This window comes from Camponotus vicinus, unplaced genomic scaffold, assembly GCF_025532165.1.
Source record: "Camponotus vicinus isolate PSW18456_S1 unplaced genomic scaffold, iyCamVici1.0 SCAF_1, whole genome shotgun sequence".
NCBI classification, from domain to species: Eukaryota; Metazoa; Arthropoda; class Insecta; order Hymenoptera; family Formicidae; genus Camponotus; species Camponotus vicinus.
Window position 1 is genome coordinate 37,212,348 of NW_028141945.1, and position 13,438 is coordinate 37,225,785.

The following is a 13,438-nucleotide window of genomic DNA, read 5'->3' on the forward strand; positions in this document are numbered from 1 at the left end:
ATGTTTAATTTCTAAAGAGCATTGACTTTTTTTTTTAATCTTGAATTTTTAAATATATATCTGTAAGAAGTCCATTTTTTTATCGGAAAGTTTTTTGATATTTAATTCTTATCTCACTCTTACGTTTATTATAGAAATCTCAATTTATTATAAAGGCTACAAAAAATAAAACATTAATTTATAAGATTATTGCTATTATGTTATACTATCATGATTATTCTTTTCCAGACATATGACATGATGCTAAACAATTGTTGCAAATGAGTCTATTATTTGAGCAAATTATTAGACTTTTTCAATATTTAACTCTTTTTCCTCAAATTTATCAGTTTTATTAAAAAGTAATTAAATTTTAAAATGTTTTTGAATATGAATTTATATAATTTTAAGTAAATCCAAAAAAATGCAAATTTTTCAATATAAGTTAAGCAATTTTATTTTGAGGTCAGATTGTAAGAAGATAAAAAATAATATAATGTGGTATGCAATTAGATACGCAAACATGATATTTATATATTGCGTGATATTAGATGATAAATTGAATTGATCTAGTTCAAACTTATCATCATTTCGCGAGAATATAACACAATTTTTTGTAATATGAAAATAAACACACAGCACAGAAAATTATTTGGATCAATGCAACTAATATAATATTATATAGGAATTGTATCTATATTCAATTTAGATATTTAAAATTTGATATTTATTGTAGATAAAAGATGAATTGAATATAATTAAAACAGTAATTATCTTACCTTCTTATCTTATATTATTCCTATTAAATAAGAATAATCTCTGACAGCAAATTATTAGTTTGTCCACTATTAAGCTTTATACTGTTGTGCACTATTATGCTTCGCACTAAAATGTCCGTGCTTGCAAATTTATAAGTTACAACTTGTCGCGAATCTACACCGATGAGTGCGGCGGATAAAGTTGTAAAAACAAGTGCATCTTGTTGGACGGCAGAACCCAAACTAACGAGATGAGTTTCCTCCACTGCCCGATACCTCGAGAATTAGCCTCGAAGGTCGTCAACATTTTTACGACATACCTTACATATTCCTGTAATAAACGGAACAAATTTACGAAAATTCTATGCGGTTCCGTTATTGAACAAATAGAAGTTTTTTGATGCTACGCACTTTCAATATTATTATTTTGAAAATTATATACAAATTATATACAATATCCGAAAAAAATATCCAAATACTATCATATGTTATGATATATTTTTTTAATGCAAATGCCAGTTGGTTTATGGTAATTGTGTCAAACAATATCATTTAATAAGAAATTAATGTCAAACAATATCATTTATCTTGTATTTTATTTTCTTTAATTTTATCCTATTTATGTTTATTATCTGAAATTATGTCTATACAAAAATAATACAACATGTAATAGATAAAAATTATACAGGTATTCGCATTATGCGTAAGAGAATTTTATCTTATATAATTTTTTTATTTTTTCCTTTCTCTTTCTATCTGTCTCTCTTGTTCAGGAATGTCATATAAAACAAAAGTCACAGATATACAACTTAAGGAACTAAAATTAAATTGAAATGAATCTCTATAACACACATACAATTTTTTTTACAGAACATTTCGCAAATTAATTATGTTATGTTAATCAATGCGTTTTACAGACGTCTATTAATAATCTTTATTCAAATTGCATGGATTATATAAATGCGTCATTGCTGCCATAGCTTATTTGTCAGACTTTTTTTGCACTTTTTTCATATATTTTCTTTTCAGCATGCGTTACATTGTCTGTTGCAATTCTTTTTCGAACTTTGCACATCGCGGTTCATTCTTGCATTATGTTACATGACCCTCATTGACTTATTCGTCAAAAGGAAAATCGTACAAGAGGTCGCTGATCTAAAAGTCATGCAAAATAACGGCTTTTTCCGGTATTTTGTTCTGACGTCGCCGGAATAGACTTAAAATGGTAAAATCAATAGAAATGCGTAAAGTTTTCAGGACGGAACGAATCATCAAACACATGTTTCCTTCTCTGATGTTATTGGTGCGCATCTAATAATTAATTTCTTCGTATAATAAGATGTTATCAAGATGTAAAAGTTGGATTCGAATGGAGATATTTAATATAATATTTTATTTTTAGGAGAAAATTATATTTTAAAGTGGAATGAGGAGCGAAATTTTCGCAAGATGTTGCATCTGCTCTCTAGGAGTGTCCTCGTTACATGTGGCAAAACACTACATGGTCGAGTTCTCGACATCGCTGGACGAGACACCCTGACCGTTTGATCTTGTATAATAATCGCATAATTATGCTAGTAATAAATCATTGAGTATTATCGGGCAATCGGATGCTTATTATTAACACAGAATTTCTTTACGATTTGCTGATTGCATAATAAACCGGTTTTGATAAATATGAGACTTCCATTTTGCCACATAAATAAATAGATGTCTTAAGCAATATGTCAAATGGGATAAAAAATCTCATCTATTTTTGTATTTATGCAATCATGAGATTATGGCAATATGTATTAAGTTACAAATTGATGCATATTGAGAAATTTTTTTAAAATTCTTCACGACTGCAAATATAATTCCATAAGATTAATTTTATAGTATGTAAACTAGTTTGATTATCGCTCTTTTTCTTACTTTTTTCAATATTTTATCGTATTTTGAATTTTATTATTACATGCTATTTAATTAATTACAAACTAAATTATTTCAAAAATAATTCTTTGCTTATTGATAATTAACTTTAATTACTTATTAATAATTAACATATGTATAAATATTTATTTCGTCAAAAAAATAATAAACTTTTAGTCATTAAAAATTTGTCTATTACTTATGACACCAATTTCTGGGTCATATAAAAAAATTTAAGTAAATAAATGATCGTAGAAGAGTAGTAGATAAAAAATGAGACAAAAATATGGCGTCATAAGTAATAATTGTGCAATATGACAGCAGAAAAATATTCAAGAATATATTTTAATCATATTGACGTAGACGATATTTTAATTGTATTGTCAACTCCTAAATAAGATTTAAAATCTTTTATTATCAAAGACTATGAAATAGACTCGACAAGTTTTAATCAACGGTATTTATCGACAAAATATGTGATCGGAACTTGTTTAATGTTTCTCGACGAAACAATAGTTATTGAGCAATTAAATCGTAGTATAAAATAATCCCTGCAGATACGGAAATGAGATGCCTTAATGCAAGTTATCCGATGGTAAACCCTTTATAGCGAAAGAACCGCGGAACAACGGCTTGAAGATCTCTAGGAACGTCTGTGTTCGGCGAGCCGAGTTCTGAAATGTGTGAATGATTCAACTATTAAGGACAGGAGACCAATAAATGTATGTATGCATAGAAGTTAATATTTTCCGCTTCTATAAAAGCGGATCGAAGCTCATTTCTTTCACATCTCTATTTAACAGATTCCAAGTGAATGGTAATTCGAATATATTAATCGTTTGTACGCTATTGAATTAAAAAACATAATATTACAAAATGCGTGATTAGAGTTTTACGTCAACGGAAACCATTAGCATTGTATACTTTTACTATGCATTGCCTTTTAATTAACATATGCGGTACTCACTAGGATTATACTGTTGAGAACCTTGCTAACGTTAGTTATTAGGGTGAAACCACTGCCGAATGCTCTTGATGGTATATCCAAGGATACTCTATTCCTATCAAAAATGGGTGTATTGTCCGTGGTAGTAGTAATAGGCACCTTCTGCACACAAATATACGATAAATGAGGTTTATCCAATTTTCTCATTACTCGAGTATATATTTCATCATTGTTTGAAATAACAGTATAAAAAGTGTCACGTGGGAAAATTATATAGAACTTGAATGTCCTTATATATGAGCGTGTATCCGTTTCTTATAATTTTTCTGATTTGTAATGATTCGATGAATATGAAGGAAAAGGAACTATGAGAATTACTACTTTTACCATTCTATTTACTGCTTATAATTTTATTTCACGAGTACATATGTATTTTATTTGTATTTATTTAAATATATAAATACACACAAAATGAAAATTTTTAAAAATTAAAGATTAGTATAGCCTTTATATATTTATTTCAAAAATTTGTGATCTTACAAAAAGATATTTATGTAAAAATAAATGTTTGTATAAGCAACGTTTCGAAGAGATGAAAAAAAATTACATTTCTAATTTCCATTATAATTTCTTATCGATGTTTTAAAAAAATTAGTTAAAAAAGTTAAACGATTGTACAGACAAATTCTAAGCTAAAGATAATAAGGAAACAAAGGAAAGAGGATATATTGGATTTTGTGATGCTCTACAATGAATTCGTCACAAGTAATAGATAAAAATATAATTAAAAGTTTATTTTTGACATTAGCATCATCATCAACATCCTCAACATCATTATCAATTATTAGCTTTACGTGTTATAGAGCATTTTTGGATGCGCTATTTACATCATTTACACATTCCACTAGTTTATCTCTAAGGGCTTAGAGACTATTGTTAAATTATTTACAACTTTCACGATGGCAAGTCGATTCATGCTAGCTCTTCTGTAATATTAGCTACGGCACAACCCATGATTCAACTGGAAGCGTCGATTCGTCAGGAGAACGTTTCCTTTTTTTGTAGATTTTTTCCCTTTTTTTATATTTTGTTCAGGCGCTCTAAGTACAAACTTTCTATAGGAGGAAGGGCTTCTAGAGCGAAAGAGAGATCCTGCCAATTATCGGCCCAACTAGAAACAAAAATCCACACATTCCATATTATATGGAACGCTCATACTCCATGCGAAAATCCATTACTATCCGTCCCCTTCTCCATGATGCATTTTACGTCCTGTTTAATGTTTGTTTATCACTCTGTTTCCCAAAGTATCAGTATCATCTTCTTTCAAGCTCTTTCCCTGTTGCTCGCCGATCCAGTATAAAAAGTCCGCAGTCCAATATCCCATTTCTGCACCTTATCGGCCCGCTTTTATCCCGCCCGTTTTTAAGCCGTTTGCGGAGGTGTGTAATCGTACTGTTTATGTACAAGATTTATTTTAATCGCAGACATAGTTTGCGGTTGTCGAAAGATCTCGTCTCGTGAAGATATCTTCCGAAATTACAAGGGGGTTACTTTAATCAGCAACGTTGATTAGTGGCACAATCGGAAATTTAATAAAGCGTGTCAGCATGAATTAGATTTTTATTCAACTACATTGTTTAGATATAGGAGTAGCAGTATTTCTCGAAGCATAAAACGAGAGAAACACGTCAAAATAGGCAGAACATTTGCATTAAAAATACATTTGAATTATACTGTTATAAGGAAATTAAAATTCCATTAATTAACAGCTTTGTTAAACATAGCGTATTATTTCAACTAAAATAAAAAAATAGGTAAATAAAAAAATATTAAAAACCAAATCACACATGCAAACTGAAAATTAATAAGAAATATAAAATCATATACAAAATTATTTGCACTTTTACATGCTCTTATCTTCACATGCACTTATCTTCACTTATAGTTAATATTGTCACTTGCAAACAAGGGCAGTCCTACAAGCAACATTTTGCCCATCGTCCAAATCTGCTTATTGAGATTTGTTAAAGAAAAATCGTCATATTAAATTTATTAAAAGTAGCGAATATCTTACGAAGATATTATATTTCAGAATCCCTCTCCGACAGAGACAGCTTGTATTACATATCAAACACAGAACAGATGATATGTGTGGGACTTGAAGAAAATAAAAATAAAAAAAATATCACAATTTACAGCGAGAAGGATAAAATGAGCTCATTGCGATCCTACCCCTGCCAAATTGCCGAAAGCTCCGACATTAATTCCAACGCCGGCCTGCGCACCAGAGCTCGTATCGCTTGCGCCGGAAGTGGTGGATTGGCCTCCTCCACTGATACCGCCGCTTAAACTGCCTAAACTACCACTAGTTTGGCTTATACTCGATAAAGCGCCGATCCCTTGGGTCAGGAGAGTGCCGATAAGAGCCGATCCGGGAGCCGATCCGCCATTACCTCCTATATTTTTTAAGCGAAACCATTAAATACTCTGATAAAACACAATAAATATACGGTAGTTTTTAAAAAATATATATATCAATAGCAAAACGCACAATAATTATAAAATATTTTATAAATAATCTTCTCTGGAGAGATCTGTGTGATTTCGTTCTGCTACAAAAAATTTTTATTTAAATATTTATGGAAGAAAAAAAATTAGAGGGAACTTTCCCCATATTTTTAAGACATATCTTTATATCAGTGCCGGTGTAAAAAAATAAGGACACTCTCGTATTTGTACGTACCTGCACCTCCACCAGAAAGACCACCGGAAAGCGAGCTTAGTGGTGCGAATTTCGAGACAAATGCGTTTGACAAACCAGATGAAGCTCCTGAGAAGAACGTCGTTGCACTGTTTATAATCGGTCCTATGCTGCTTGACGCGGCTTGGATTTTCTGGGACACTAATTTATTGAGGAACTCTGACGTTGCTGATTTGCTAGCGTCGATTCCATAAATGACGTTTTTCGCCTTGTTGGCTTCTTCAAGGGCATCGATTGCTCTTATTTTCGAGTCCAATAAGGAGTTCGCTTTCTAAAGAAATAGGCATTTATTAAAGAAAAGGAATAAAAATGATGCAATCTCTATGTATTATATCTCTATAATATCTCTACATTACACCTAAAACATCTCTTACATGATTTTAATTTTAACGGAATCTTATATCAAATTTACAGTTCTAATTATTTGTATAATTATTAATTATACTTTGATGAATTTTGTTGCATGTAAAAGTGAAGAGATTTAATTCAAAAAAAGTTATTCTTACGCCAAATACGAAGTTCATGATGCCATTCGATATCCCAACCACGAGACCAATCTTTCTCTTATCTCTACCTTTGTTTTCGCCATCGGTCGCTTCGTCGGCTTCAAATACATAGATCTACGGGTCATAATAAAATTTCTTTAAGTTTTTAAAATAATAAAAATTTTCTAAGAATAACACATATATAGATTGAAGATCAAATTCATAATTAATAACAGACAGAAAGAAAGAAATCAAAGATGAGATATTATTAAGGACGAAATTTCCCTGCAAGAACTTTTTGTCGATGCACTGTGACTTTTATTTACCAGTCAAGTATATTTCATATTATATTTAGTTATATCAATTATTATTATTATTAATATTAATATTATTATTGTTATTATTACTATTATTATTATTATTTATGTGATTTTTATACAAAGATTTTAAAACTCTGTTTAATATAAAATTAAAAAGAAATATTACAATTACGCTACGTGTAGGATATTATTTAGTGCTTGAATTTCATATGTAATTATAACCATTATGCAATGTTGCTTTCATTTTAGAGGAGCGAGATTGGCACGTGCTATGGTTGTTATTCTAGTTTGATCGCATTCCGATTATATTAATGCGTAGCCAGCTGTGATACTTCGTTGCTCGTTATGATCGTATATGTATGTACATCATGTGCCGCAAAAATTTCGTTATATTCGCGTATGCATCCGTCTCCAGATGTTTAAGTTCGTAAAAGCAGCGCCAACCACTTTCACTCTTGACTCGTTCTCTGAAAGCATGTCTCTCTCTATCTTATACTTTTTTTCATATACCATTGTTTGTTTGTTTTTCATCTATTTCATTTACATACGCGTAATACGTTTAATTAATACGATTAATTAATGCGCTCACAAAATATTTTCTCTCCGATGTAACTCGTATTATGATGATAAGCAAATTTCATTTTATTCACAAGCGTATTTTTTACAATTAAGAAAATATCAATATAAATTAAGCAAAAATTTTTATAAAATTAGTTGCGACTTTTTTTTTGTTAATAAAAAAAGAGAGACGCAAGGTAAAAAAACATAAGACTTTCCTCTGAATAAATCTAAAGGTATTACATAAATATATATATATATATATATATATATATATATATATATATATATAATGAAATTTTTGATTCTTCTATTGCATTCTATGTAAACAGTTCACGCGAATTATTGAGTTGGCAAATTTTCCGATATTTACTTTCACTTTGGTCACGCTAAACTCTATAGTTGTCTTTTTGTTTTTCAGTATATATATGTTTGGAACTGTTCATTCTAGGTCGAGTGAAGGTATTACGCTCAATTGGTATATTACATTTAAAAGGGAAAGGAAGAAAAAAATAAAACAACATACTGTCGCTTGCCAAATTCTTGTCAATCATATTTCAAAGAAATGTGATTTCCGTGTCGGAGATTTGATTGCGCTTTCATTCCATGTATCAATTTCCCGAGAGCCTTTGAGGACACGCGACATAATAATCATAAATTCTCAACGCGAGAGATCGATAATAGTTCTTTGTGTGCACAAGTACTTCAGCATTTAAATTACTTTATTGAAGCACAATGTGCATGATTGCAACTCTCTATCATTTCATTCTTTTACTTTCTAAGACAATTCAAGGTAACTCGTCTTATCTTCCGATAAATCTCTCGACTAGACAGAACATACGACTAGAAAGAACATTCAATAGCTTAAAATATATAACATACTTGACGATAAGTCGCTTTAAAAAAAAATAAAATACAAGACTTACTTCGTTCACTGAATTGAGATCCTCCGGGGATGGCTCTTCTGCATCTCTCTTGACAATAGGACTGCAATTGACAATGGCAATGGCCAAGAACAGTCCGCAAAATGTGCAGACTACCCGCATTATGTTTTCTTTTTCACTTGGTTGATTTATATTTCAGTTTTCTGCGTAAATAAAAAGATGTTTCACAATTCTTAAAATTCCTGGCAATAAAATTGAAAGTTGATCTTAAATGTCGAGTGAAAGGAGATGCTTCATTTATATAAGTTTAATACGTTTAAAACTGATTTTTAATTAAGCTGATTCAATTTCGCAAACAGTAAATATAATTAAGTAATATTAATAAAAATTGTATTCGGTAAATATTGAGAAAATTAGATGCAGCAAATATTATTATATAAATGTGATATCAAGTCATGGTTTTGATTATCATTTCTAAAAGTTTAACGTAGCGTAATGTCGTAATGTAGAAAAGAGTACTATCTCCAATTAATTTTTATAATAGCAAAAAAAGAAACCGTAGAAATTAAGAGACAAATGAATTCAGGACTTATAGGGATATTAGTGATAAGCAGCTGATTATTAAATTACAAGCATAAAATAGTTGGTCGAATAATAACCGCAAATTGCAAGAACAAATAAGCGATTAGTTCGAAATGGTTGCGCATAAATACAATAGACAAGGATACAAGAATATGAGAAAGACGACGAATAAAATCAATATTCATTCAACGATTTATAACAATTTTCAAATCGAACGAACGTTTTCTCTCTAATGCGTGCAAAAAAATTCAGAAAGCAGTCAAAACGAATGAATTGCGTGAACTTACGAGTGTGCCAATGCGATGAGTGCGTGCATGCGTGCGTAAATGCCTAGCAAGCGATCGAGCGAGCGAGCGAGCGAATGCGTGAGGAGTTGTGTACCTGGCGGAGCGCGAGGCTCGTTTGAGGACCACGGTGAAGGAGGTCCCGATGTCTTACGGAGCCGAAGGGGAATGAAGGCGAGCATACGTGCCCCTTCAAGAATCGAGAATCGCGAGCCTCGCCTCCCGCAGTCAGGTGGGGCGTCCTCTAACTCACTCTTGTTCGCGAAACCCGTTCAATTAGCCGGTGTTATCCAGAGCGTTCTTCATGACACCCCTGCCTCGTTTATTTCTCTTGTCACCACTCGGATTAGCACATCGCAAAGCTAAATTATCGAATTATCGCGCTGTTACAAGCCCGGAAGTTTACTTCTTTCATATGGCAAGAAAAATATCTATGCTATATTTGTTTTATGAAATTTAAAAAAAGGCAATTCCTTAAAAAATACCCCGTTCTCTTTTCTTAATTATTATTACATTAATATTATTTAGCAAGCGATTCCAGCATCATGCTCGCAACAAATATTAAATTTGAGAAATCACAAAACTTCATTTATTTATGTGTTTGTGATATCATCTCTTTCCAAGGTAATAGAAAAAATAGACATAAACGTGGGAGCTACGTATCCTACTTTTATTATTCAATATATTTATCATTTATTATCATCTCGCAAAGTGCTATAAAACAGAAACGCGGTCAAATAATTAGACGATTTGAGTTTAATTGCTTGAGAAAGAATTGATTAAAATCATCTTTGATGATTATAATTCTTTTTCAGTTGTATGTACATATATGTAGAATACACGCAAGAAGTTTGCGTGCATATTAGGATTATTATTGCGTGATTTTGAAGCTTAGCAACTTGTATTCAAACTCTCGCTTTCTCGACTCATTTTGAGATTATCTCATACGAAATAGCAAATCGTCACACTAGCTTACATAATAGATAGTTTCTCTAAAGTGGACCATTCATCTTCGTTATTTTACAGAAATACATCAGGCACGTGGCGGAACTGCGAATAATATTTTCTTTGAATGATAACGTGTCACGATATTTGCGTCACGTTGTATTATTTGATAGCCTGTTAGCGTAATTTAGAAAGGCCTTGAATAAACCAAGCTTATATTTTTCGCACTGACTTATATTAATATTCTTATATTAATATTTTCTCAACTTTTACAACTATTAATCATCATTATACATAAATATGGAACATATTTGTAATTAATGGAGCTCACGCGAGACTATTCTGAGAGTTAATCAAGATGAACTCTTTGATCATTATCTTGAAAATATCGTTCTGACCTCAGAGCACTTTATTTTGAAGCACTTTAATATGTAACCATTTATTTAAGTTAGTCATTAAACGCCTCATGTTCTTTACAATTATCTTTTCTTCTTAAATTTATATGAAGGAGAAAATAATTTTGTATATATGTTATTATAATCCTTAATAACAATTTTTTAACTACTTGGTATTTATTTCATACATCGAATATTTTTAGAATTATTCGTGGAAAGACAAGAATAACTTTTGAGATAAAACTTATTATATATCTTAACACAATGCCATTATTCCGACATTTCAAATTTAATTAAAAATTGTTTAGAATGACATTTTTGGTACTCTTTGGGTAGAATCAAAATAATTGAATGACACTAAAAACTCAGGATATCGAAATTCTATACATGAGCTTGTCGAAAGAGAAGCATCAAGGACGTTCACTGTGAAGAATTTAAAAGCGCATATCTTTGGAATGCATTCTGTATTACTTTCATCGCATTGTGATTTAAAACGATTGCGAACTATTCTACGCACGGGCTGTGTATTGATAGTCGTCGCTTTTTTTTAAGGACAGTTGCTCAACAAAATCTATTCCTCGCCATTTAAGATTGCCATTTATATGCGTGACACGATGATGAAATGAGGTTTTTTTAACTTCGATATAAGAATTCGATTTCGTTTTCAAAACCAAATTTCAAAAATAATGATAGCTTCAAAGGGTAAAGAGAGAATCGTTAAGTCTTATAAAAAGCTTAAATTACATATAATAAACTTACATTGTGACATGGACTCTGATATTACATGAAATTAATATAATAAGTAAATGAAAAAAATGGATAGAGAAGATAAATAATTTTTGTTAAATGAGGAAGAAGGACTAAAATCTTACCTAAACACCGGGACATTCGAAAATATTTGCTCGAAAATTAAGTACTTTAAATATTAGCTCTTTCTCTCTCTGTACGCGTCTAAGTAGTAAAGCTATTCACTGATCAGACTGGTCGACCGCTCGTGATGTGGCGCCGCGCAGCGATCACGCGCGTAGACGCGTGCGGCATCTCAACCGCGAAAAAACGGCCAGGTGACTTTCCAATGAAAGAGAGAGTAACGCACCTTTCGGTAATCCTACAGGAGGAAAGTAAAAAAAAGAGGTGCAAAATCCCGCGCACACGGACACGGCCGGTTTACGTAACTTGGCGACGTGACTCATTTCCCCAAAAGTGGATCGAAATCGCGCAGTTAACGCATTTCCGCAAGTACGATCGATGAACATAGAGATATTGTTACGTAATTTTATTCGGTTCTTTCGTTCATAATTTAACTTTCGTTCAAATTCTTTCTACTGCAATGGCATTTTACAAAAACGTTAAAAAAAATAGAAGGAAGTGATAATGTAACTTTTTTGCGTACATATGCTTACCTTTTTTAATCCGGAATGAGATCCAAGAAGTACGATAATGATTAGATATATATTGAGTAACGATCATTGCAATCGTGACACGCATAAATGAGAGGAAAAATTACGTACGATATGCACAAGTGCAGTAACAATATGTATGTACATATTTTAGAAGCAATGCCATGTGGTAATTATATTTATCTACGCTGCACGCATTTATTGATTCGAACTTTGTGATTTTTTGCGTTGTATTTGCATTGTAAAAGAGAACGCGCAACAAAAATCGTAAAGACTTTAAGAATAATTATTCAAAGTATATATGATTCTACGGGAGAGAAAATATACGAGAATATTGACTTTCTCGATGCTCTCTGTGACACGTTTATGTCCTTTCGATTATATATAACGGTAAATATGCAACATATTTTACGCGAGGTTTAATGTTTCTTGCCGAATCGAGTTGTCCAATGGTCGAGGGCCCCGCAGATTTCTAATTTTCATTCACCTTTAACTGACCAACAACGATAATTTATGTTTGTTTACTAAATTGATTAAAGAAAATCGCCGGAACGTAAGCTAAAAAATATACATAAAATGTATATAAAGTGCGTTCATCTAATCTAAGCATAACGAAATTAAATTTAAATAATAGCGTCGTAAAAATGACATTAATGGTACTATTATCATGGAGATTTAGAGGAATTTGTGATTATAACTTCGCCAATTATTTCAATATTCGCCGAATAAGTCATCTCGCGCTTCATTACATCTACCTTTCCCCCGTTCCGCAGAGAGTTGCTGCCTCCTCTTGTACGCAGCAGGGGTCTTCGACCTCAAAAAAACCGCAAGGTACACTCGTTAAACTATCGCAACGGTTCATCGGATGACGCGGATCACTCGAACATTACTCGAACATTACTCGCGATCACTCGCGTAACCGCGACCTTTGCCGCGAACGTCCTCTCAATCATCGATCGCGAAGAGGGACGGAGATTCTCGTCGTGGGAGGAAGTCCCGAAACGGAATGCGTTTGCTCGCGGCGCGGCAGATAGATTGAGAGACTTCAATGCGCCGGAATAGAAGCCAGGAGGCGGCCACGGCGTTTGCCGTTCGTGAAAGAAAGTCGGGGAAATTGGCCGCCACGAAGCGAACACGTCACCATTCGTGGCGGCGCGAATGACCGATGACGATGGTGGGTGAGGAAATTTTACGCAGCTCCAGCGTCGCGTGACGCGCGCGAGTGAC

General features: G+C 32.3%; 1 protein-coding gene across 3 annotated transcripts; it reads right to left on the bottom strand.

The window, feature by feature from the left end:
• Positions 1 to 3,021: 3,021 nt before the first annotated feature.
• On the bottom strand, positions 3,022 to 13,225 carry LOC145965131 (uncharacterized). Of its 3 annotated transcripts, XM_083088494.1 has the most exons (8): positions 12,967 to 13,225; positions 9,569 to 9,833; positions 8,648 to 8,808; positions 6,865 to 6,978; positions 6,341 to 6,629; positions 5,830 to 6,053; positions 3,616 to 3,756; positions 3,022 to 3,322 (listed from the first exon to the last, which is right to left on the bottom strand). In XM_083088494.1, exons 3-8 carry the CDS (start codon positions 8,765 to 8,767, stop codon positions 3,224 to 3,226), a joined length of 987 nt encoding a protein of 328 aa, XP_082944620.1. In that variant the 5' UTR covers positions 8,768 to 8,808; positions 9,569 to 9,833; positions 12,967 to 13,225; the 3' UTR covers positions 3,022 to 3,223. The 3 variants fall into 3 exon arrangements, with proteins under 3 accessions (XP_082944620.1, XP_082944627.1, XP_082944610.1); XM_083088501.1 differs by lacking the exon at positions 9,569 to 9,833; XM_083088484.1 differs by lacking the exon at positions 12,967 to 13,225 and having other exon boundaries at positions 9,475 to 9,649.
• Between the last annotated feature and the right edge of the window lie 213 nt (positions 13,226 to 13,438).

Excerpts from the sequence above, each read along its gene's own strand:
- LOC145965131 (XM_083088501.1), bottom strand. The coding sequence starts at position 8,767 with ATGCGGGTAGTCTGCACATTTTGCGGACTGTTCTTGGCCATTGCCATT. Across the intron at positions 6,630-6,864 it reads TCATGAACTTCGTATTTGGC|AAAGCGAACTCCTTATTGGA; the intron begins GTAAGAATAACT and ends CTATTTCTTTAG. Across the intron at positions 3,323-3,615 it reads TTCTCAACAGTATAATCCTA|AACTCGGCTCGCCGAACACA; the intron begins GTGAGTACCGCA and ends CACACATTTCAG.